We start from the raw sequence: 26,502 nt of genomic DNA on the forward strand, positions 1-26,502 counted from the left end.
TTATGGGGTTCATATATGGGGTTTATGGGATTCAAAACATTTTACTATTTCATTTGATCTTGTTCATTCTGTGGGTTTATAGCTTGTTATGATTCAAGTATCCATTTTTAAACAAGCCTTTCTTGGATTCTCTATTTACTTTATGAGTTAGTGTCTATGGCCCTTATTGTCACCCCCCGAAGAGAAGAAGGTACTGGTACGTGCTGAGTTGAGTAGACCAGTGGAAGTCTATTTAAGCGCTCACTCCATTTTGTGGATTCTTGATACAGTGGAGGCTCTCAAAAAGAACTAAAGCTTTCCATTGTGTTGTTTTTGTTAGTTTGATTTATCCACAGGTCTGCTCTGATCACTGTCCAGCATAGTCTACTGAAGGTGTTCTTTTAAAAGTGCTTGAATGAGAGGGGTACAATCGCGGAGTCGCTTCAGCCTGGAACTATGGATAGTTAAAAAGGTCAACCTGAGACGATGCGTTAACTAAAAATAGGGCTGTTAATAATTTATTGCTTCAACATTTTATTAACACTAACTTTGACAGCTCAAAGTCACACACATACACAGTCATATGCAAAAGTTTAGGGCCCTGGTCAAATTCTGTTTTGTTCATTATGAAGAGAAAACACGTTAACATATCCTCTATAGAGAACAGACCATATATATATATATATATACATATATATATATATATATATATATATATATTGATATTACAACAATTTTAAATACATATATATATTTCAAGTACAATTAGTATATCTTTGCTGAAGTGAATGCTATTTTTAAGTTTGTTCATCAATAATATATGTAATTTCAGTATTTATACTTTTTTTCTACAACTGTATAGAGAGAGAGAAAGAGAGGTATGCAGGAAAATGTGCTATCGTCCAGCAGCATATGAAGTTGAGAGTGGATAAGAAGCTCCTAAATCTGGGGTTGTGACCTGAAAGGGCAGCCTGTGGGCAGCAGACTGATGAGGATGAAGATGGAGGGAGAGGATGGATGACAGAACAGGACATAGCATCATCTCAAGGAATCAGAGGGTTGTCTGAGGACAGCAAGGGGCCAGGCTGCTGTTGTCGAGGTAACGGTAGCCGATGGTAACGGCAGAGCTGTGTCTGGGAGCGTGCAGGACATTGCCCTTCAAATGCTCATGCTCTGCTTAGGCAACACACACTGAGCTGTTTTTCGTCAATAAGCTGCTTCTAAACGTGGGCTAAAATTCTAAATACTAACTGATGCTCACCCTTAATGAAATGTACCTGTACTTTTCAACCTTCAATCTGTTGCATCGGTGACATTCAGTCATTTACCACTGACAATCATTTCTCTCCATCCTTAGAAAAGAACTGAACATTGAATCTGACAATTTGCTTCTATTAGAAGTGTGTTTGATTCACTTTGCTTTCTGTTCTTTTATTGTCCTTGGTAATCAACTGTATGCTAAAGATGTGGCAGGAAGATATTAGGTTGAAACATGCCAAACTGATCAGAAAACACACAGCTGTTCAGTAACCGGTAGAGATTATTAAAAACACCATGAAACTATAAGCTCCCCAGACAAAAAAATTACCTACAGGGTGTGCAATGGGATTCATAGATTGAGAAGAGGTGGCACAGTGCAGTGAATATCTTGTTCAATGTGCGCAAAATGGGTCGCAAGGCAGATGGTAATGATTGGCAAAAAGGAGTGATTGCATTTGGGCATGTAGTGTGAAGGAAGTAGCTGAATTTGAAGGTGTATTGAAGTGTACAGTCATACGGGTCTACTTGCAGTGTCAAAATTCTTGTCAGAATTGTGGCTAAAATACGAAACTGATGGACAGGGACTGACAACGTGTTTCACGGCTTTTATGTTCATGGTAGACCTCAAGAAGCCTTCAATGAGGAACAAGAATGCCTGGAACAAGAATAAGACAGCAGGGAAGGCATCCACGAAATCTGGCTGAACTGCACAATTCTTTGATGCAAGAGTGGCTGAACATTGATGTCGCCTGCATTAAAAAATTTGTTCAGTCCATGTCAAATCAAATCGCAGCACGTTATTCATGCTCATGGAGGTATTACACACTATTAGGTACGTTTCAGTCACAGGTGATCAATGCTTTGTCCATTGAGCTTACAAGTTCGATATAGTAAACGTTATGTAGTAATGAGAGCGAGGAATTGTAAGTCCATATACAAGGGTCCCTTACTGAACATCTAGGGGTCCTAAAAGAAATCTTAATCATGAGAATAAGTAAAAAGGGCCAAAATACTGCATTAAAATCTACTTATGATGTTTGAGTCATTTTTTTACAAGACTTTTTTCTGACTTGTTTTTATGCCTTTACCACACATGTCCATTTGTAACTTCACTTTACTGCATCCTATTCATTTGAAATTGAGCTCCCTGCTGAGGGTTGCGATTCAGCAGAATGTGCTTTGCCATGCAGCAAAAAAATGATCAAATTTCAACTTTATGCCAATGAGCACAGCCGCCGCTTTGCTTATAGCCAATCCAGCAAGAATAGAACAGACTTAACCAACATAACTATCTCCCCAAAACATACATAAATGATCTCTGCTCTGATTGGCTGGCCTGTATTGTGCTTCTCTCAAAAAGCAGTCCAGGCTGAAACACTCTTTATAACTTCAACATTGCTGTAAGCTAGATAAGCAGATATATGTAACTGTGATTGCTTTAATGACATCACTAAAACAATAAATTCATTACAAGCTGTTTCCATATGTTATTTGTGAGCTTTGGTGTTTAAACAACGCAATTACATTTGATGCCATAATTTAAAGGATTCACATTCTCCATGAAGCACTCTTACTCTCTCTGCAGTGTGAAATCCTGATGTCACAATGCATTGTTACCACCCTAATAAATAATACATAATAGACAATCCAAATAAGCAAATTACCTTATGTGTTTAAGTGGCATATGCACCAATTTTTTTGTGTGTGTTTTTATAAACAATGATGTCTTCCACTAATATAATGACATAAACAATTACATTAAAATACCAGCTATTTATAATCTACATTTTCCTGTCTTACAATCTTGACATAACTTGTTTTGAGGGGACTGTTTTATTTTATCCTGTTCAGCTTCTTCAAACATTCCTGTTAACGTTAACCAGACAGAAAACACACACACACATACACCTTCTAAGCCGCTTCTCCTTCTGGGTCGTGGGGGGTGCTGGAGCCTATCCCAGCTATCATTGGGTGAAAGGCAGGACACACCCTGGACAGGTTACCAGTCCATCACATGGCAGAGAGAAAGACATAAACATTCAAACTTTCAGTCACACACAGGGGTAATTTAGCATGTCCAATCGGCCTGACTGCATGTCCTTGGACTCTGGACGGAAACCCACACAGACATGGGGAGAACATGCAAACTCCACACAGAAAAGACCCTGGTCACCCAGAAGGGGGGCTTGAACCCAGGCCCTCCATGCAGTGAAGTGACAGCGCTACCCACCACGCCAGACAGAAAACACATTTCCAGAAAATAAACATACTATTTATTTAGTTTTTATGGATATTGAGCTGCTCTTTCAAAGCAATCTGAAGCTCACAGCAAATCCACAGAAGCCTAGACAAGCAGTCCAAAAGCCTCTGTGTTTCCATTTCAGGGGTTGTAGTTCAGTCTCAATAATTACCTACTGCATTTTCTATGACAAATTAAATTCATGAGTGTGTAAATGAAATTCTATTCTTAATGTACTCGGAAGCCTAATGCGGTTGGAGAAAAATTTAATTTGTCGAGTCAGTTTAGGGCCAAATAATGGACGTGTCAAGCAAGGCCAGAAAGTGGAACTAGTAGGACTGTTTCATTTAAAAAAGCAATTTATGAACTTTTGTCAATGTTCTGTCTTTGCTGAGAGAATGTGGCTAATATAACCACGGCAACCTAACGGGGAACTCCACCAATCTCTCATAATTTCTGCATAATGCAGTTTTAGAGATGCAAATAGGCATTCAGAATGTTTTTGATGTGAGATGGGTCACTGTAGAAAAACTTACTGACACAGATTTCATTATCCACCATATTCATATGGTGGTAATAGGAACAAGGAGTCACTAAGTCTACAGTGCAAATATAGCCATTTCACGTTTTTATATGTTTTATAATAAAATCGTTTTAAATTTGTTTTAAAGTCTTCTACAGTGCTTTACCCATCCTGCATCTCTAACAATATGTTTTAGACCAAAATGTCATCTCAAAACTATTGTAAAACAATGTCTCAGACATCTGTCAGAGTATTCCTAGCCATCTCAGTTAACAACTGTCTGTGAGGGAGAATTTAGAAGTGTTAAGCTCTTTGGATGTCGTTTCCTATCACCACGACTGAGAACAATTCTGATTTTGTAAGTCTCTAGAACAGAGATTTTCACATCAAATCACTAAATGGCTTTGTTTCCATCTCAGTGATTGAGATGTATAGAAATTTTGAACAATTTGTGGAATTCCCTTAAAGGAGGCATCTCACTGTCATTGATATTGATTTAATTTTGTGAGAGATTCTCTCATCAGTACTGGTATCATCAGCACCATCCCAAACAAGGTGAAAATAGAATGTTTCTTTATGGGCTCTTGGACAAACCTTCAGTCTTCTCAGCCTTATGCTTACACAAACTGATTCAAGCTCCCATTTTTCTAATCCTCATCATCCATCATTCCTCTCTTCCTGCTTGTTCCCACCCTCTTTCACTTTATCCATTTTTTCACTGTATCTGTCCAAGGCTCTGGCTTGATTTATCTGTTTATTCACTTTTTAGAATGGCCATGATTTGCGCTATAAATCCAAAGACAGTCTTATTGTACTAGAAGCAGGCTGCACAACACACATAAATTGCAGACAGTAATGGCACAGTACATCAGGAGCAGGTGGTGATAAGAGAGGAGGGGGAAAAAGACAAATGTAAGAGGGGACAGATGTGGCAAGCAATGCCTAAAGCTATAATAAGCAATTCTACATTAAAAGCTCACAAAAATATGAAAAATAAACAGGAAATTCTTCATAACAGGCAAGCCAGTGAGTGATTCAACTGAAGTCTCAATGTTGTCTTTAAAGTCATGGTCCAAGCCAGAAATGACCAGTTACACAGATCTTTTTATTTAGCACTGTAGCTATGAGCTTTAAACAACTAGTGATGGAAGTTTATATCTACCAGTTTAGCCACTGTTATTTACCACATAACCAAGCTTACATAAGAGTATTTAACAACTTGACATGGTTTGATACGAGTGTCGTAAGAGTTTGCCACATGGTACTGGTGGCTGTAAGCTTCCATTACTTAGCTACATTAGTCTTGTAGCTCCAGAGCAAAACTAAAGAAACAAACTTCAAAGAAAAAACAGGTAAAAGAGGAAACTTATGACTGCTTTAATCTGGGACAATACCACTTTTTCCTACAGTGGTAGGAGTAACACTGCTGTGGAAACAGTAGCCCAATAGTTCTGGGTTTGATCACAGCTGATGACTGTGCAGCTGTGCCTATGAGCAAGCTAATAAAACCCAATCTGCTCCAGCGTGGCTGTCACTGCAGCTGATGAATGCGTCAGCAACATGACAAAAAGCAGAACACACGATCATCAGCCCTGGTTAAATAAACCTTGTTCCATAAAATAATACATAAAATAGAATAGAAATAATGTAGATGTGTCAAGGACTATCTAGCTCCAGCAAAAATCCTCATTCTCAAATCTTTGTGCAGGTACATTTCTTTAAGGGTGGGCTTCTGCAAACACACATACATGTTTACAAATCCCATAGGATTAACTTTTAATGTAAGTTCATTGGTAATTGTTGGGCATTTCTGTTGGTCTATTTATCATCCAATTTGCACACAGAGTAAAGAACAGCTGCTGTGTTTAAATGACATAGAAAAATAAATGTTTTGGACAGCAATGATATCTACATGTAATAATATATCCCACGTATATATTATGTACAAGCATAAAGTATAAAGAATGGTCAAATACAGTGCCAAAAACACATAAATATGTACATATATTTACACAAGCACACAGACTGACATGAAAAAATAATAATGCTGTTAATGCATTGCTCCTAATTTGCACCTTTGAACCATCCGTAGCTCCTGTCTGAAGCCCACTTGCTCCTGTGCTGTTGCTAAGACTTAGCACTTCTCAGTAATGTCAGGAACTTTAGCACTGGAGGACGGCTTGAGCAGGTTATGCTGGATAGCTCTTGTGGGAGTCTTATAGAAATAAATAAATCAACAAGCAGCAAACTCACAAAAGAAATAGCAAAGCAGAAAACTAAAGTCCCCGCACGAAACACAAAAGCAAAAGCTTCAACTGTAAAGGCACCTGTATACCTGTAACAATAATAATGGCCATGTTGTATATCATAATATATATATATGTGTGTGTGTGTGTGTGTGTGTGTGTGTGTGTGTGTGTGTGTGTGTGTGTGTGTGTGTGTGTGTGTAAAATATAAGACTATGTATGGCATGTATGAGTTTTCTAAGGCTAACCCTAAAGGTGGATTTATAGTTGTAGTTTGGTCTCCTTGGTCTTGACCAAAGTAGAAATAGATACATTGTTTTATTTTATTTCTGATTTGCTTAACATTTATATTGACACTGATATTGAACCAAAACAAATCATATGGAGAGGGTGGTCTCAGTCCGCTTATTTGGTGAGCGGATCGAGTGTTGACACGTGCACATGGCAAGACACGCCCTAAATCCTTGCAGCTAACATCAGAAACAAAGTGGAAATCCTTTAACCCTGTCATTCATAGAATAGAATTTGTAGTGTAAACAATTACTTTATACAGTGAGTATCAATGGTCCTGTAGGTTAGTCCTGTTATTCACTGGTTTTCTTACAAGGTGGGACTAACTGTCACAAAAATCTTCCAAAACAAATACAGAAACGTACACACACACACACACACACACACACACATGCAGAGCTGTTCTGAGCCAATGATCCAGACAGAGGTGGGAGCAGTGTGCAGTAAGGCAGAGAGTTAGCCGTCAGTGCTCCTGAGGTAAGCAGGGTAAGAACAGCCCTCTGGACGGACTCCTAAAGTGCCCTGCTGTCTTAGACAGAATTAAAACAGTGAACCATGAATCTCTCTCAACCTCTGTCACTTAAAACCCTCCATCTGAGTGAAATGACTGTAGGATGAGATCAACTGAGCCAGAGATAACACAGCCCTTATGATCCCGTCCTACTCATGAACCACACAACTTCAGACTAGAGCGAAAAAAGATCAAATTCAAATCATAATTTAACCTCGCAAACCCCAAGTTTTTTATTCAGATACGGATCTTTAGACAATACTTATGAATATAGTAACTACTATAATTTATTTGCCAACTCCTCTCTATGAGTCCAGACCTTCAGCATGTGCTGTTAGTATGGGAGAAGACTGATTAAAGGAGGGGGAGAACTCTGAGAACTTGGGCTGGAGTTCTTGGCAGCTTCTGCCTGTAGCAAGGTGATGTAGGACTGAGGAACAGGGAGGAGGTCGGGTGGTGGTGGGGACTGCGACCACTTTGTCACGGAAACAGAAAGTGAGGATAAGAATTTATAGGGCGTTAGATTGGAAGGAAGGTGAGGAGTTCCAGCCATGCTCCTCCCCCCAAAGTTCAGTTATAACATAACTAATGTATAGTTATATGAGCCTATATAGGCCCTTAGGCTTTAAAAGGGTTGAAGCACTTAATTATATTTATAGGTTTAAATTACATTAATATGCTTTATGCACATAATGAAACAACAACTGTAATATCAAAAACATAATGAATGGACCAATAGAAACACTCCAGAACTGCTTTACATTTAAATACAATAAATATAAAGGAAATTCCATCTTTTTTTACTGCATAATTCAGTCGCTGACATTGAATTATGCAGTTATAGATCATTCACATTGGTTTCATTTAAAACGGTTAATCCTGATTTCCTCACAGTGGTGGTGATAGGAACCAGGGGTTGTAGTGAACATAAATACAGCCATTCTATCTACTATCCAAAATGACAAGAGAACCCTTGTCAGAAAATGACAAGGGTTTTTATGTGGTGTTGATGATGGTGAAACGGTGGTAATTCTTGGGGGAGTGCTCTTTGAGGATTATTTATTACAGTACATGGACAAAGGTATTGGGGCACCCTTCCTAATAATTGAGTTCAGGTGTTTCATCCACACCTGTTGCTAACAGGTGGATAAAATTAAGCACACAGCCTTGCAGTTTCAATAGACAAACACTGGCAGTGAAATGGGACGTACTGATGAGCTCAGTGACTTTAAACTGGCACATGCGTCCTCTGCTGCAAGTCAGTTTGTGAAATTTCTGTCCAGCTGGATCTGCCCCAGGCAACTATAAGTGTTATTACTGTGAAAAGGTAGAACCTACAAGCAATAACAGCGCAGCCACGAAGTGGTAGACCATGCTAACTCACAGAGTGGGGCAATGCTTATCCTCTCTTGAATCCCTCATTACAGAGTTACAAATTACTTCTGGAAGCAACATCAGCAAAAGAAATGCAAGGAACAGAGGTGTAAAGCACGCCACCACTGGACTCTGGAGCAGTGGAGATGTATTCTGTGGAGTGACTAATCACGCTTCTCTATCTGGCAGTCTGGTAGACGAGTCTGGGTTTTGTGAATGCCAGGAGAACATTATCTGCCTGATTGCATTGTGCCAACTGTAAAGTTTGGTGGAGGAGGGATTATGCTATGGGGTTGTTTTTCAGAGGTTAACCTAGATCCAATGAAGAAATCTTAATGCTTCAGCAGACCAAGACATTCTGGACAATTCTATGTGTCCAAATTTGTGGGAACTGTTGGGTGAAGAACCTTTTCTGTTCCAGCAGGACTGAGACCCAGTGCACAAAGCAAGGTCCATAAAGGTATGGCTGGGTGATTTTGGTGTGGAAGAACTTGACTGGCCCAAACAGAGCCCTGACCTCAACCCAGTCAAACACCTTTGGGATGAACTAGAACGGAGGCCCTCTCTGAATAAATGGGCAAAAATTCCCATGGACACACCCCAAAGTCTTGTAGAAAGCTTCCCAGAAGAGTGGAAGCTGTTACAGTTGCAAAGGGGGACAACTCCATATTAATGCCTATGGATTTGGACTGGGACACCATAAGAGATCCAGCAGGGTGTAATATGTAGGTGTCCCAATACTTTTGTCCATATGTGTATCTCTCTACCTTAAATGTATTTTAAAAATGTGTTTTAGTCCAAAATCTCATCTCAAAACTATCATAAAACTCATGTCTCAGAAATCAGGCAGTATTTTTGTAACCATTTTGTGTAATAACTTCCTGTGAGGGAGCTTTTAGAGGCATTAAATGTTTCAGATGTCTGGTTTCTATCACCACTGCTGAGTCAATTTATCTAGAATGGCCCATTTTACATCACACAGCTCTGAATGAGTTTGCATATTAACAACTTAATTATGCAGATATTTTGAAAAAATCAATGGAGTTTCTTTCAAGAGCATTTTTCCTCATCCAGTAAAGTTTTGTTTTTGTTATGACAGCAACAATACAACGATTCAGAAACATGACTCACTCTGCTGAAAAAGCCAAACACCATGCATCGTCTACTGGGGACTGCATGACGTGTTTTCTCAAACAAGCTTACAATATTTCTTATTTTCTCAACACTCCCACTTCTTCTACTTCTTGAGTGACAAACAAGGCTGCCAGAGGGCAATGTTTACAGAGATACAGATGGGGAGCCCACCAGCACACGGCTTAACAAGCACTTCTGCAAAAAAATAAGGCCGATCCTGCACTTTCCCAAACACACACAATACACACAGGCAAACAAACACACACACACACACAAACACACACATACATACAGATATCCATCCATCTCCAGCAAGCTGACTCTCCATCCACAGGCTGTGGACTCACCCAGTCAGGACGACCACGAAGTCCATTACATTCCAGCCGTTGCGGAGGTAGGAGCCTTTGTGAAAGACAAAGCCCAAGGCGATGATCTTAATGCCAGCCTCGAAACAGAATATTCCGATAAAGTAGGGCTCTGTGTCGTCCTGCCAAGAGAAAGAGGGAGTGAAAGGAGGGATGAGTTTTTTGTTCGAAAGAAAAGAGAAATTAATGAAGCGTGGAAGCAGAAATGGAGAGAGAGAGAGAGTAAAAGGGAGGTGAAAGAGAGCAGCCCCTTTTCACTGTAGTCTGGGTTGAAGAGCATTCACTCACTCTGATGAGAAATAAAGAGTTAAACATATAATAAACAATGAATAAGCAACATTACACCAACATGATTACTGCCTTAATTACTGCTGATATAGGTTTATTCATCTGGAAGTGTATGTACAGTACTGTGGAAAAGTCAGAAGCCACTCTTCTTTTCTTTAATTTCTAGTCAAAACAGCCAATAAGTACAAGATATGATTTTTAGGAGATATTACTGAGATTAGATATGATAAGCCACATTCATAAGCAAGACATAACCCAAGGGAAAAGAAGTATAAAAACAGGAGTTTCCAAAACTGGAGTTCAAAAAATGTTTAAAAGATACAGAGAAAATGGGGCTCCTAACAACCATGCAAGGACTGGTAGACCACCAGCACTGTCCTCTTCAGATAAACAGCACTTAGAGCTTTTATCTTTGAGAGAGAGGGAAAAATGAAGCTGCTTCAGACAACTTGCAGACTCAGCTCTATGAGTTTAAAAGAATGTGTAGCTGTCAAGAAACCATTACTGAGAAAAAGAAATAGTCAAAAAAGGAGAACATCTACAAATGAACCTCCTGGGGTTCCCAGAACAACAGACTGACCACCCCAGAGTCCAGACCTCAACATCACTGAATGTGTTTGGCATTATTTGGATTGTGAAACGCCCCTCTGCAGTGCCCCTCTGGTTCAACTCTGCTATAGGATAACATGTTTTTGCACCAAAGTACAATGACACGTTGCAATATGCAAATCAGTCAACCAATGTTGCCGCCCCCTGATGATGCCCTACTTGAAGACAGGGATGGTAGTAGAGAAAAGTCTTCTACTTCATAAGTTGCAAAAGTGCTGTTTGATTCTGTTTTTCTCCATATTTTCTGGTAGTTAACCATAGCTATAAAAACAGAGCAGCCCAGCCTGCCTGGTTTCCCTATCAGCCACACCTACAAACCCTTGCAATGCATTTTTCAAAGTCAAGCAAGGGATGGAGTTGAAAATATGTATTTAGTTGGTGAGGTCTCTGTGTAACTTTCTGCTAAACATGTTTTCTGCTTTTTCCCTGATGTTGAATCTTCTCAGTGGCCTTTTGCACAATATAATACATATTTCAATCAATTAAATTCAATGCATTACTTTTTTCAGTGCTGTCGATTGGAAAAAGCGAATATATCGCAAGTTAAAAGAGAAATAATACGGTTCAACAATTTTGGGAAATCTTATCAAACGAGAGCCAAAGCTCTTCACAGACAGCTTCATCTTCAGAAGTAAAAACTGAATTTGGAGCAACACAAAATTACATTGTTTCCTGAAGAAATTCACTCTGAAACGTGTTGAATCAGAGAAGAGGTTGAACAATAGATAAAATCACCTCTGTAAATCGCTTTTATAGAGCCCCTGTACTGCTCTGAGCACACAGCACGCTGCTTTTGAAATCGCACCCATTAATATCCTCAATGCCCCAGGGCACCTGAAGCACTCACACCAATCTGACCTCCCTCTCGCCCCTCTTGAACACGTCATACTCCTCTCAGGAAGCTAAATTTACAGCTTTCTTACAAACTAGCATTTATAGAAAAGTCTATCCTTTAATGGAATACTAATCTGGAACTCTTGCATTAGTCAGTCTAAGACAACAGTGAGATTTGAAGGTGTGTCTATGTTCATGCTATTTAAATGATTGTATAGCTTCTATATGACCTCTTCAGCCCTTAAACCATGAGTTGCGTAACCCTCAGACACTGTCTTGGACCATACGAATGCATATCATGACCTTTCCTGAAGAAAATGGATTTTAAAGCCTGAAATGATACAGACAGGACAAGCGAGGTGCGCATTCAATCATCTTTTCACATTATAGCAAATAAAGCACTTGTTTAGACATGCTTGACTGTAGCACTTGAATCTGATTTGATTTCCTTCCTTAACCTGATCAGACTTATATGTTTACATATGTAATCTGGGAGCACCTGCTGAAATAACTGCATTGGTATAAGCGGTGGGCCTAAATGAGATTGGAAAAGAATAGATATTCTCTTAGCAGAAAAGGTTCTAAATAATAAGCCTTATCAAGGGTTCTTTAGTAAAGAAAATGGTTCTATATATAACCCTGAACACTCAAAGAACATGTTGCATGATGAAAGGGTTCTTTGCATTGTGAAAGAGTTGTTTAGATTCACAGAGAATGTGTTGTATATAGTTCTATGTAGAACCTTTTTCAAAATGGTTCTACATAGCCAAAAGGGGTTCTTCTATTGTCACGATGTGAAGCTTGTAACCATTTTTGGTCCTATATTGAACCCTTTTCAAAAAGTTTCTACATAGCTCAACCCGAAGAACTATTTAACCATGCATAGAACCATTTATGCATTCAAATGCTTCTTAGAGTGTTCAGTGTTATGTAACCATTGCTTTTGCTAAAGAACCTTTGAAGAACCATCTTATATAAGGGTACATATGTAGAGATGGCCGGATTAGGGCTGGTTTAAACACTATTTTACAGGCTTTGAATACTCATTGATTTTTACGAATGAGTATGCTCATTTTCAAAATCACCTTTAAAAATATTTGAAGTGGTTTTAATGGTCCGCCTGATGCACTAGATATGTCTCCAGTTTAATTAGTGCCTCCACAGTGCCTCCCTGTAAAGTCTGAAATAATCATTTAAATCATTGCACATTTCCACATTTCCACCAGAGAGGTCCCCTAATCCCCAAAACTTACATAGTGCAGCTTTCACTATCATGGTTCAGTCTAAAGGCCTCTGCAGATGAAATTCATTTGAGGCTACAAATTCTGTGGCTTACGAAAAGACAAAGCTTCTGAGTACTAAATAGCTAAACAAAAGTCAACGTAATGAGCAAATACCATACTGAAACCTTGTGTATCTGCCCATACTGATTGAATATATTTCCTTTAAAAGCTATTAAACTTTAAAATGAGCTATTTGTAATTGAAGCACTTCACTTAAGACAAGCATCTAAAAGTAGGCTAGCAGGCTCAAACTACTCAAACACTCTACTACCGCATTGAAAAAATACACAGCTCGCTACATCGCATCACACAGTGTGGGAGTGTTATTTCAGGATAGATTTGTTACAGGATGAGATCTGATTCATTCAATTTTCCTACCTGATATCCAATCAAGTCTATTCTGATCTGATATGTCTCTCTAGGTAGAAACATATTGAGTGTACTGAAGATCAAAATAACTAAGGGTGGGCAACATGGAAATATTTTATCGCTATTGTCACGATTGGCCCCTCCCAGTCCTGTCCATGTGCGTTTGTTTTGGTTTTCTAGTCCTGCCCCCTCGTTTCATGACTCCACCCTGATTGTCTCCCCCGATCTCTCCGTATTAGCTACTTGAACCTGGACTGTTACAACGATGACCCTGGATTTGCCCTTAATAAATCTCGCTTATCTCCGCATATGCGTCCGCCTCCTTGCTCCCCGTTACAGCTATTGTGATTGTTTTTGCTATTGTGACATACAATATACATTTCTCAGCATGCTGTGGATATAGTCCAACTACATTTCACTATGAAGGGAACAATGAGCCTTGTTTATAGGGTTTAGTGCAATGCAGTATATGAAATATTACTGTATGATCACTGTATTCATAGTTTTTAAGGTTGACACTACTGGCACGTATTGTCTGTATCACAATATCGTAATAAATATTGTGTATTGGGAAAATTTCTTTAAATATCATGATGCAATAATTTTCCCATATTGGCCATACTTACAGCTAACTATGATCACAAATGCAGCTGAATTGAGACATACTTCAAAAAATCCAACACTGAAAGTAATTATACACATTTGTCTGGCCAGTTGTCTATCTCTATAAAATTCCTAAAATGTCCCTCTAAAAAGATTTCAGTAAAAACTCTGCGAGAGCAGAAATGAAGTCGATCCATCAAAACCTGAACAAAAAGCCTTGCATAATGACTGATTTCCAAGCATAAAGGGCTGTGGGTGGAGGAGAGAGGGTTATAGGAACGACAATGTGGACGATATACCACTATCTATTATGTATACAGCAATGTGATGATTAATTATAAATACTTCAGAGTCGGTAGACTTTCGACATGTGTATAGAGGGAAATGTAGCAAGGGATTAAACTGTAAATATCAAGTGGAAACTGCATCAAGGAGTTTGACACTGTAGAAACAGTACAGTAACACTGGCGTTAATGGATTCCTCCTACAGTACCGTAATCGTTTTTCGCTCTGTGTTAAGTACCTTTTGTTTGCTTGTTGGCATGTGGAGTTGCCGATGGCAGGACACAGAGCTTTGGCTAATTGGGAACAGGAGCAGGTGGCCGTGTTTGAGAGGACGTCATTGACCTTATCTGCGCTACAAGTCTCTCTTCCTGCCTTATGCTCTAGAACCAAAACTACTTTCAAGATAAGGGTGGTCGATTTGACAAAAATCTAACATCACAATTCTTGAAGCCATTTTCATAATTTGTATCACAATATCCTGTTTTTTTCCTGTTTATGAAAGGACTATGAAAAACGATGAAGGAAACAATCAAACAACTGACCTGTCCTTGCTTCACCTCCATGTGCTTTTCAGTTTGGACAAGATTTACAGAACTCTAGCAAAAATCACATTCAACCTAAATAATTTAATGTCTTGTGAAAGAAAGTGATTTATTACTCACTAAAACCACGAAGTTTGATTACAAATTTCTATAACGTGAGAATAGCTCAACTAGTTTGCATCAAAGTCCATGTAGTTACTGAATAATAAGCCTTAGTATGTAATAAGCATGACATTCCTTAAAGGTTATGTTGGACTTTTGGGTCACCACATAACATTGAGCTTCCAAATTAAAGCGCTACACTACCCTGAAAACCATAGAACTCTTATACATGCTAAGAAAGCAAGTAATTTTCAAAATGGACTGTATGTACTAGCATTGACTAAATGTAATTAAGTCAATCAAGTCAAATAAACAAGAATAAATTGTTATAAAGAATACATTTTTTCAAGTCTCATGGGATTTCTAGCTGCTATTACAAGATGGAAATAGAATATATCCAACCTTTCCCAATTGTTCTAAGTTAGAGGAACTTTTTTTTAATGATTTCATTTATTCCAATGGGATTATTGAACTGAATCAATGCATTGACATTTAGTTTGTTGCTATTAGCAGCTGGAGAGGTTGGCTCAGGAGATTTGATTGGCCCCTGGGTCCATCTATTTGCATAATGAGTGTCTTTCTTTTTATATTACTTACAATCTCTGTATGATTTTTCCTTTTAGGTGATCTCCTGGTCTACACTTACATTCTATATTTTGATTAATGGCATAGCCTAGTTGTTTTTGGCTGTAAGAACACACTACTTTGTTTTATATTGCTGACTGGGTTCTAAACTACCTGGGCAATGATGTAGTGATCACTTTTAACCCATTCTAGTAAGCTGGATCAACCAAAACTAGGCAGGACAATAGGGCAATTTAATTAGACATCAACCATGATTGATGAGTGGCTTAAAAGGTGATAACAAATGCACTGGCAAAGAAAACTCACAGAGAACTAGAGAGGTCACTAATGTCATTTCAACCAGCTTACTAAATAATATTAAATAATGTGTACAGAAAATGTTTTACCCACCTTTATTGTAAAAAAAATATCTGTAGTAATACCGAGCAATAATTAATTCATTTTTTATATCTCTGCTTTGAGCGTGACAAAGTCTGAATATTCAAAATATATTCTGTTCAGCTTAAGTGATTCAGATGAGTTTATCATAGAAATTATGAAAACATGATACTACACAGTCACAGAAAAATTCCAGAGTGACTCTTCTATATCAATGGAAAACGCCTTTTAAAAAGTATGTAAACTACATGGACAAGGTTTTGGAACTCGCTCACACACCTGTGGCAGTCTTGAGTTTCTCCGCAAGGGGGAGCTATTAGCAAGCAAGATACTAGCAGGATCTCAGAAATGCACAAGTTTGGTGGAAAAACTTTCAAAAAGTAGTAGTATTTCATTTTTAACTTCATGCAAGTCAGTCAATGTTAAAACTCATATACACACATGGACAAAATTGTTGGTACCTTCCGTTAAACAAAGAAAAACCCACAATGGTCACTAATAACACAAATAATTTGACAAAAGTAAAAATAAATAAAAATGAAAATCAACTGAAAATCAACTAATGAAAAATCAGACATTGCTTTTGAATTGAGATTCAACAGAATAATTTGAAAAAGCAAACTAATGAAACTGTCCTGGACATAAATGAAGGATTATTGAAAATAATTTGACCATAGGGACATGTTAAACTAAGGTGTGTCCTGTAATTAGCCTCACAGGTGTCTTCAAACTAGTAATCAGTCCATCTGCCTATTTAAAGGGTAAATAGTAGTTACTGTGCTGTTTGGTATCATGGTGTGTACCACAGTGAACATGGACCACAGAAAGCCAAGGAGAGAGTCGTTTCTGGAGATTAGAAAGAAAATTATAGACAAATATGTTAAAGGTAAAATCTAAATCTCCAAGCAGCATGATGTTCCTGTTACTACAGTTAGAAATGTTATTCAGAAGTTTCTACAGGACTGTAGCCAACCTCCCTGGATGTGGCAGCAAGAGGAGCATGGATAACAAATTGAAGAGATGGACAATATGAATGGTAACCAAAGAGCCCAGAACAACTTCCAAAAAGATAAGAGGTGAATTCCAAGGTCAAGGTACATCATTGTCAGTCAATAATCCTGATTTTAACAAGGAAATTTCATTAATTTTAGATATCGCCCAGGCCTACAGGACAATGAATTGGAACATGAGCTTGATTACACAACAAAAATAACGACACTTGATCTATCAAAACAATGTGACTTTTCACAAGAATACCATACAAATAGCATTTAAAATTAATAACCCACTCTAAATGCGCATATTTTGACAAACACTGAGTCAGAATTTCTCATTAGATTCAATGGGATTTTATCAGCATTCGGTAAGGCTTGTCCAAGCTTGCAACAACTGCTATGAAAGAACACATTAGTGGGTGGAGCACAGATTAGTCAATTGGTAAAAAGAAACAAATCATGACGATGCCACAATGGGCAGACCTTCTTACTATGCAGTTTACATGGTTACCACACACTTCTTCTTGTTCACTTTTCTAGAATAATACCAGGATGTACCTGGAAAAGCATATGGCGAGGTAATTTATCATTACAACCTATCATCATGGTACCCACTCCTAGCTTGAAACTGCTATATGAGCCTGTACGCTGAAGCTCATAAAGAGGATGTTACTGCTTTATTGCAGTCAGCCAGGAGTCTGCTTTGATTGCTCTACAACAGGCCTCTAAGGATCTGTGTTTTATGACTGTGACTGGGCAAACACAGTTCAGTTGGTGGTTCAAACAGAGCATGATAGCAGAGGAGAGCAATCAAAGGCTGCTCGGTGTGGGTTAGGGTCGGGTCACCCAGAGAGCATGTATTCACATTTAAAGTCAATAGCTCCCAGCAGGCTATGACTTAATGAGCCACAGATGTGCTTCCTGCGTAGACTGCAGGGGTGGGTGCCAAGCTTTAGCCCAGGGTGGCAGCCCAAGAGGTGGATAGCAGAAGCAGGTTCAGCTCTAATAGGCTCCCTGGTCACTCACCAACACCAGTGCATGTCTGAAAATGACCAATGTGCTCCAGTATAGATGTTGGGTATGGGGGTGGAGAGCATCCTTCTCGCTCTTTGACCCTGAACGCCTCATTATTTCTGTCCTGCCACTCTTAAAAATAAAGGTGCCAAAAAGGGTTCTTTAGACTGATGGTATGGTTTTGGAATTCCCTAATGAACAATTTCTGTAAGGTAGGTGTGAAGAACCTTTCAAACCTTAATAAAACCGTGTGCTCAAGCCAAGAACCAATTAGCAGCCTTTATTTTTACAGTACCATGATGAAGTCAGAGATCGCCTTGTGTTTATTTCATCTCCAGTCACAACAGACATTCGTTTCTTAGGAGGTATTTCTGAAAAGATTAAATGTAAGACAATCCAGAGAAATAAGTAACAAATCAACAGTTTCCAAGCCTGGAATTCCAACATTTTTAAAAGATCTGGAGAAAATTTCATAAGAAATATGATGACTGCTAATGTTCTCAGAACAATGGACTGACCTCAGAGTCAAGACGTCAACAGTACGGAATGTGTTTGGAATTACTCGGATTGAGAGAAGCAGAAAATGCAACCAACTTCTAAGACTCAATGCTGGAAGTGTGGAAAAAATGTTTCTTTGGAAAATTGAAAGTGAGTCTCCTGAAAAGAATGGAAGCTGTAATAAAAGCAAAGAGTGGACGCAATAAATAATGAAAAATTATTATTAAATGTAGTGGTCCAGGCTTCTGTGTAATTATCTGCTAAATATATGTTTCCTGCTTTTGCCTGACACTGAAAAATTAATAGCTTGTATTTAATGGCCATTTTAACCCCTTAACATTCCTTATTACATACTAAGGCTTATTATTCAGTAACCACGGGCACTTCAGTGCAAACTAATGGAGCAATAAAGGTCTGTAATAAAACTTTGGGCCCACTGGCAGGACCATGGCTTGTTAAGGGGTTAACTGGAAATTACATAAATGAAGGGTGGTCTCTGACTTTTGTCCACTACTGTGTGCATGTATACAAAATAAATAAATAAAAATGCACAGTACATGTTCATATACAAGGAAAAGAAAGCATCTGCTATTATGAGAAAATACTCATAATAATGAAGGGAGTCAAAGGAGATACTTCACCTGCAATAGAAATGAAAAGGGGGTGGGGGGGGGGGGGGGGGGGGGGGGGGCTGAAACAGAAAGAATAAAAGGAAGAAGCTTACCAGGCGTTCTGACATGGGCGTCTTGTCTCCAACAGGGAGATGTTGCTCGAGAGCCAGGACAATACAGTTGGCAATGATGGTGGCGAGGATCATGTATTCAAATGGAGTGTGTAGGTCAAGGAAAACAATGTAGTAATTTCATTGAGAAATAAAAACACAGAAGAAGTGAAGGCAGTGCAAGCATGTCTTTCGATAATAAACATTAGACAAGCAACACACCATGTGACGAAGTATTTTGTGAATATACACATTAATACTAGTCATTTTAACCATCTTTAGCAAAGGACTCAATAAAAGTGCCAATTTTACAAATCACAGCCATAATGGATAAGAAATTAGAGTCCTCAAATAGCCTCCACTCTGTAAACTATAAGTGCACATTTTTGTGACTTGCCACACATAAATCACGTTGTGCCTCTCCAGTCCTGCATAAAGAAAATATACACAGGCATCTGCACATATCTGTCAGGGTCCAAGAATTCTGCACTCATGCTGCACCTGACTTATCCATGCTCTGCTCACAAATGCATTTCATTTACATATTATATTTATGGTATTTGGCTGACGCTCTTATCCAGAGTGACTTACAATGTGATCATTTTACACAGGTAGGCCAAGGCGGTGTTAGGAGTCTTGCCCAAGGACTCTTATTGGTATAGTGTAGGGTTTTGCCCAGGTGGGGATTGAACCCCAGTCTACAGTGTAGAAGGCAGAGGTGTTAACCACTACACTATCCCAACCACTTCCATTTCTTCATGGCAACTGAGAAATTGTGCAAGGTTTGAGTCCTGGCCATTCGGCTTCATTAACAATTATAGCACACAATATTTTTATTCAAATATCTGAATTCAGAAAGCATTACTAATTTCCGATGATTTTCTATGACTTTATATGGATGCCATACTGTTAGGAAAGACCAAATGTAGCCGTCTTTGTCATTAGCATGGCAGCAAATTGTTCCCAAGCTGTGTAGTTTCAACTACCTGTAACAACAGAGTCCAGCACAGCAGTAGCAATTGAAACTGTAAAGTCACCATTACAATAAACAAAGATCGCTACACATTCTCATTAGTTTACATGAAGTACGTTCTTGCTAATATTCTCTAAAGTCCAACCTCACAACAGCTGTTATAAAAGACTGCATTTGCACACAGAGCACAGGGTCAATGAGGTGCTGTTTCACAGTGAACGCTGAGATATTTCAAGAAAATCTGTCAACTTTTTTGATGTGTTTTACTAACTTTCACATCGTAACAGCCTTTTACCTCTTAAAGAACAGCATGCACAAATGGAGAGTTGCACTTTATGGATGGCTGGCCATTTCAATTCGTCCTAGCACTAAGATCCATTTTACAATTCATTTTCTGTGGTTGCCCCCTAAGGCTCATGTCTTTATAGTACTGCAATTCACAGAGCAAACCTAAAGCTCCATTGACCACACCAGTCATGTACTTATATAGTATTCACCCGCAGGGTCTGTATACACTCTGCCTCATACTTTGCAAATGGTCTGGAGACCAAATGCTTTTAAAATGCACAAGTACCTCCAACATCTATCCATCAATCTAACTATAAACTACAAAGGGAAAAATAATACAGAAATGTAGTTGGATGGGCATCTGTTGGATGGAGCTTGTAATGCAAAGAGTGAAGATATAATAAACTGCCTGACTTTTTCATTCAGTGTTCTTGGCCAGTTTTTCTCATCTCAGTCCTTGGGGGGCCTTTCAGAGAGTTTGCTCTACATCACACCTGCAGCAGGTGTCCAGTGTTCTTGATTGCTTGGACATGTTCAGAGCTGGGTTAGAGCAAAAATGATGAACTCTCTGTGGATCCCCAAAGACTGGGGTAAAAAAAAGGCTGCTTTTAGGCCACCAATTCCCAACTCCAGTCCTGAAAGCCCACCCATCCTGCACCGGTTTTGAGACCTCCCAGCACCTGAAACATAACGACTGAATCGGACATGTTATTCTCTTAAAATGAAAGGTTCTCCAAAGTACCCTATGTAGAGATACCACAGCTGTGTATCTTAAACTAGTCCAAGGATACCAATACTGTCCATATTTTTGCTTGAGCAAAAGGGTGGACCATCTGGGGGCCCGGTTCGAAAGCCACTGCTCTGAAGAAAGCTTTCAACAAATGGTTCTTTAAATAACGATTGTTGGAAATGAGAGTTGAAGAGCCTTTTTTATGGTACAGGTTTATTGGACACACTAGTCTTTGGCTGATAACTGAAATTATGAATATCATGATAATTTAAATAAGCAAATTAAAATTATGCAAATTGCTGACCTTTCAGTCTGTTTAATGTGCCACATACTTTCAATTTCTTGCTTTGCCTTTACTTAATCATTACTTCTGTACATCCATTCATTTCTATGGCTACTTTAAAAATGTATATGATACAGAAAAGACTGCCCTTAATTGTACAAAGTACCAACAAGTGCAAAGAACCACTGGATGTCAACACAGTTACATGTCATATCCTGCAGAATACAGGTATCACTGTAATGATTAAGCATTTAAATTGAGCCCAGTTAGCAATTATATTATTAACAGGTAAAATACAAAGCTATGGGCTCTGTAAGGCTCTATAACGCTCATATTTGGTGCTCTGTATCTGAATTTGGATCACAGTGATATTATCACATTAATCATCATTTGTCTACATTTGCATAACTGACCAAGCTTATTGCACACAATGTAACGGTTCTATACCAACTAAAGGGTTCTCTTGAACCATCCCTTCAGAAGGGCTATAAGAGTGGGGCAGGGAAACCCTGGTTTCTCCTGATACTGAGAGGTTTCAGCACCCTGGAGAGCGCTTTTTTCAGAACCAGAGGCTGAGGATCAGCATTTCAACAGGTGATCAATAACTGAATTCTTCAATTTAGCAAGCAGTGGACACCAACAGCACTACAAAAGGCTGCCTCGCCGCCTTCCCCTCTGGGCCTGAAGAAAAACGAGGCATCAAGAACAAACACACAAGCACAAAACCGCTCGACCCCAGGCTTATCTGGTCCGTTCTCCATTGTGACAGCAGACTCGACACCTACTGCTAACATTTATCATGAGCACATCCCTTTAACGGGAAGAGAGTGGACGTCAAGCAGAATGACCGCACGTGCTGGAGCCTGTGTCCACCAGGGTGGACAGCTTGTCTGTTCTCAGGGGGCAAATGCTTTGCACACATTTCTCCTTGAACTACTGGATAAAAGCTCAGACAGTAGCCTAAAAGAGTGGACCAGCCAACACTAGCCAGTCTGAGTGCTGGGGAGTATGAAGTGCAACTGAACGGCCACAGTCTTAATGACAATGACCACAGCAGAGCAGCCCTCAGAAAATGAATTCATAAGATGCATCTGAATCCCTCTGCCCTAGGGCCATTTCCTACACATCACACCTCCTGTCATTGAAGGCTAAGCAGGGGTCAGTCGGTCTCCTGAGCTCAGAGGATATGGCCATTCAGTGATTCTCTTGGCGTATTTCCTGATCACGTTGTCCTCGCTGAAGATGAACAGGGAGCGGTTGACCGTGAAGCAGTTCTGCTTGGTCTGTTTGGGGTTGTACAGAGCCATCGTCCGGGCTCTCTGAGCCATCGACTGTTTGTACATCCTGGGGGCTCCAGGCGCGCCCCCGGCCCTGGCAGCCCCTCTGCCATAGCGCGTCTCATCCCCAAAGCGAGTCATCCTGGACATAGGGATGAAATCCAACAGGTCAACAGATCCGGGCGGGCGTCACATCCGAGCAGCGCGAGGAGCATCACAGGGCGCAAATCTGCGACCACTTCGGGTCTCCATCAGTGCAGAGCGTGCTTTTGTTCACGGAGCGGAAAAAAGAAAGAAAAACGAGCGCAAAGTCTCCGCTGGTCTCTCTCTCTCTCTCTCTCTCTCTCTCTCTCTCTCGCCTCTTCCACTCACTCTACAGCGGAGAACGCAGGAGAAACCGCCAGGCGCGCTTCAGGCAGCGTCCGGCAGGCGAGCCGCATCGCGTCCGCGCAGAATGACAGAAAACAAGCCGATAAACAAACTAAAGACGAGGCGAGAGAAACGCGGCGGACCGGCGTCACGGAGAAACCAGCAGACTCGCAGACTGTTCGCTTTTTTGTACGAATAAAGCGCTTCGAGCAGGTTTCTGTCGGTATCGTGTAGAAACAAAACGCTTTTCATTCAGAAAAAGAAGGACAAACCAACGACCCCCAACTCGCCGTCAGCTCGCGCGTTGCCGCTGTGGCCAAATTGAGCAGCCGCGGCTCCTTAAGTACTTCCAGCGAGTGAAATTGGCCTGTGAGCAGCGCCCCCTGCTGGACCGAGAGCGCGCCGCAGGGGGCGGAGTGAGCGCCGGGGCTCGTCGTCGAGGCGCGAGCGGCGCTTCACCTGTCGCTCGTTTATCTTTTTGTGAGGAATTCCTCCGTTAATGGCGGGAGCGTTCGCGCGTCTCCCGTCCTGGGCAGGTTGGTTTTGTGAAGATGAGAAAGAGGAGCCCCGCGAAGCCCGCTGGTGACATCCTGTACAAATAAAAATAATGCGTGGCCACGCCTTATTAACGCGTGGGAACGATATCCTAATGCGTGGCCACGACCTAGTAAGGCGTGGGGATGAGATGACTAGGTCGTGGCAGTAGTAAGTCGTAGTAAGGCGTTTTACTAAGTCGTGGCCACCACTCAATTACCTTGTTCCCACGCTTTACTAAGTCGTGGCCACGCATTATTTTTATTTATACAGGATGTCACCCGCGGGGCTCAGTAGGAGCCACTGCAGGCGTGTCGTGAGGAAAAAAAAGCCCTTTGATTAAAAGGAATAATAGACATAAGGTAATGCAGGGGGTTAAAGGGGAAGTTCACCTGTTTTCGAACAATATTGCATACATTAATTTTAAAGATGTAAACAGAGTCTTTTAGAGTGTTTTGACCAAAAACATGCTGATTTAGATTTTTTGTTACACTGGTGGTGATAGGAACCAGGGGTCAGGACACAAATGTTGCCATATATGATGGCTGTTTTGCCTTTACATGCCCTGCATGTACATGTACAGCCCTGCGCTGTGTTCATGAAATGTTTAGTTTCAGGTTGTTATAGGGTGTTCTCCAGCGTTTACTGCTCTTGGTTCGTTTTGCTATGGGCTCTTATTGTAGAGGGCAGAGATAGGAACTACCCTGGGGGTGTTTGTAGCTGGTTAGAGAGCAGCTGGTTGTCAGAGAAAAAAAGCGGCGTGGCCGAAAACAGCTGGAAAATAAAACACTGTGAAAAGCGGTGCCTCTTCTAATAACAGTGAGCACTACAATGTGTTTTGACCAAAATCTTACCTCAGACCAATCATAATCACTTCCTGTAAAATCTTTTTTCAGTCTGTCTGTAGAGAGCTTTCTCATACAAAGCCCCCCAGCTTTGGAACAATCTTCCTGTTAATGCTCGGGACTCAGACACAGCCTCAGTTTTTAAGTCTAGGCTAAAAACTTACTTGTATAGTCAGGCCTTCTGTGATTAGTCTTCCTTGTCAGATCTAGACCTGCCGGAGTCTCTGCTGCTCTGTTATACTGTAATCTGTGGTGTCACTCTTTACAGAACTGACTCTGTGTGTGTTTCCTTTCTTTGCCGAGTTGAACAGCTGCCCATCCTGTGCGTCTGATGCTGCTGCCTCTTCTGCCTTGATCGGGTGCCACTGCCCGCCAGTCTTCTGGACCGGCTGGACCACCATTGAGCTTCTTGCTGTACAACGCTGTGCACCAGATGCTGCTGCTGCATAATCATAAACTAATACGATTAACCAGTGCCCACCTGTTTTCCCACTTTGTACTACAATACTTTATATTAACAATGTTTGCTGTCCAGTGTCAACCAGAGGAGGATGGGTTCCCCTTCTGAGTCTTGGTTCCTCTCAAGGTTTCTTCCTCTTATAGGGAGTTTTTCCTTGCCACCGTCGCCACTGGCTTGCTCATGGGGGCTTGGACCTGGATTTTTCTTTTCTTTTTCTTTCCGTAATACTGATCTTTACTGTTCTGTAAAGCTGCTTTGTGACACCACCTGTTGTAAAAAGCGCTATATAAATAAACTTTGCTCGCTGGCTTGTAGGCCTGTTATTGTTTAGAGGCCTGTGATGGCCTCTAAAAGTGGGACTGAGCTGATGGACTGCTAGGCTGTGCTGCTTATCTCTAACTTTGTAGCCTGTAGTAAATCCACCTGAAATGATCTCTGACTTCATAACTGCAGACACACGGATTACGCATTGATAAAAGGTAGGCCAGTCCACCACATTCAGATCAGACAAGGAGGAGATCTCTGAGTAGATTTTCCTAAAAGGAGCTTAAGGCTCAAATACTTATTTCACAGACTGGTTCACTCAGAAAAGCATAAACAGCTTGGTGTTTGCTGTTGACAAGAAAGTGACATTGGAAAATAAGTCCTTAATCTTGAGCAAATAGCACTCATTCATTAGCTGTTCTTCCTCATTGTAGTCAGTAGCTGTTTTTCTCCTGATCTTTTATTCCGCCTAGTGGTAGAAAGCACACACTGCAGTTTCCTGGTAATTGTCATTTGGTACTCTTGGCACATAGTGACAAAGGGCCTGCTTCCCACGCAGATTAAGCCTAGTCCTAGGCTAAATTGCAGTGGCAGTGGCAAATCACCATTGTTCCTCTTAGTCTAGACATACACTTAATCTTGGTCTAGGAAACTGGTCTAAAGTCAAGAAAGTCAGTAAGCATTTCATAAAATTACACATCACCTCTGGCGTTAAGCTCATTTATGAATGTCCATATGCAAAACTTTACATTTTCTTTGGCCTATATATTCTACAGTGGTGTGAAAAAGTGTTTGCCCCCTTCCTCATTTCCTGTTTTTTTGCATGTTTGTCACACTTAAGTGTTTCGGAACATCAAACCAATTTAAACAATAGTCAAGGACAACACAAGTAAACACAAAATGCAATTTGTAAATGAAGGTGTTTATTATTAAAGGAGAAAAAAAATCCAAACCATCATGGCCCTGTGTGAAAAAGTGATTGCCCCCTAAACCTAATAACTGGTTGGGCCACCCTTAGCAGCAACAACTGCAACCAAGCGTTTGCGATAACTTGCAATGAGTCTTTTACAGCGTTCTGGAGGAATTTTGGCCCACTCATCTTTGCAGAATTGTTCTAATTCAGTTACATTAGAGGGTTTTCGAGCATGAACGGCCTTTTTAAGGTCATACCACAACATCTCAATAGGATTCAGGTCAGGACTTTGGCTAGGCCACTCCAAAGTCTTCATTTTGTTTTTCTTCAGCCATTCAGTGGTGGACTTGCTGGTGTGTTTAGGATCATTGTCCTGCTGCAGAACCCAAGTTCGTTTCAGCTTGAGTTCACGAACAGATGGTCGGACATTCTCCTTCAGGATCTTTTGGTAGACAGCAGAATTCATAGTTCCATTTATCACAGCAAGTCTTCCAGGTCCTGACGCAGCAAAACAGCCCCAGACCATCACACTACCACC

At 40.3% G+C, this 26,502-nt stretch overlaps 1 protein-coding gene across 18 annotated transcripts in view; it reads right to left on the minus strand.

The window, feature by feature from the left end:
• The window catches only part of cacna1bb (calcium channel, voltage-dependent, N type, alpha 1B subunit, b), a 227,883-nt gene extending 204,639 nt beyond the window's left edge, over positions 1 to 23,244 (minus strand). For all 18 annotated transcript variants that reach the window (XM_037545905.1, XM_037545894.1, XM_037545898.1 and 15 more), the window contains exons 1-3: positions 22,491 to 23,244; positions 19,032 to 19,137; positions 9,905 to 10,044 (exon numbers count right to left, since the gene is read on the minus strand). In XM_037545905.1, coding sequence (XP_037401802.1) covers positions 9,905 to 10,044; positions 19,032 to 19,137; positions 22,491 to 22,729 — 485 coding nt within the window. In that variant the 5' untranslated portion in view covers positions 22,730 to 23,244. The remainder of the gene's footprint in view (positions 1 to 9,904; positions 10,045 to 19,031; positions 19,138 to 22,490) is intronic.
• Positions 23,245 to 26,502: the final 3,258 nt, after the last annotated feature.

The sequence above is a fragment of the Pygocentrus nattereri genome, chromosome 16, assembly GCF_015220715.1.
Source record: "Pygocentrus nattereri isolate fPygNat1 chromosome 16, fPygNat1.pri, whole genome shotgun sequence".
Taxonomy (NCBI): domain Eukaryota; kingdom Metazoa; phylum Chordata; class Actinopteri; order Characiformes; family Serrasalmidae; genus Pygocentrus; species Pygocentrus nattereri.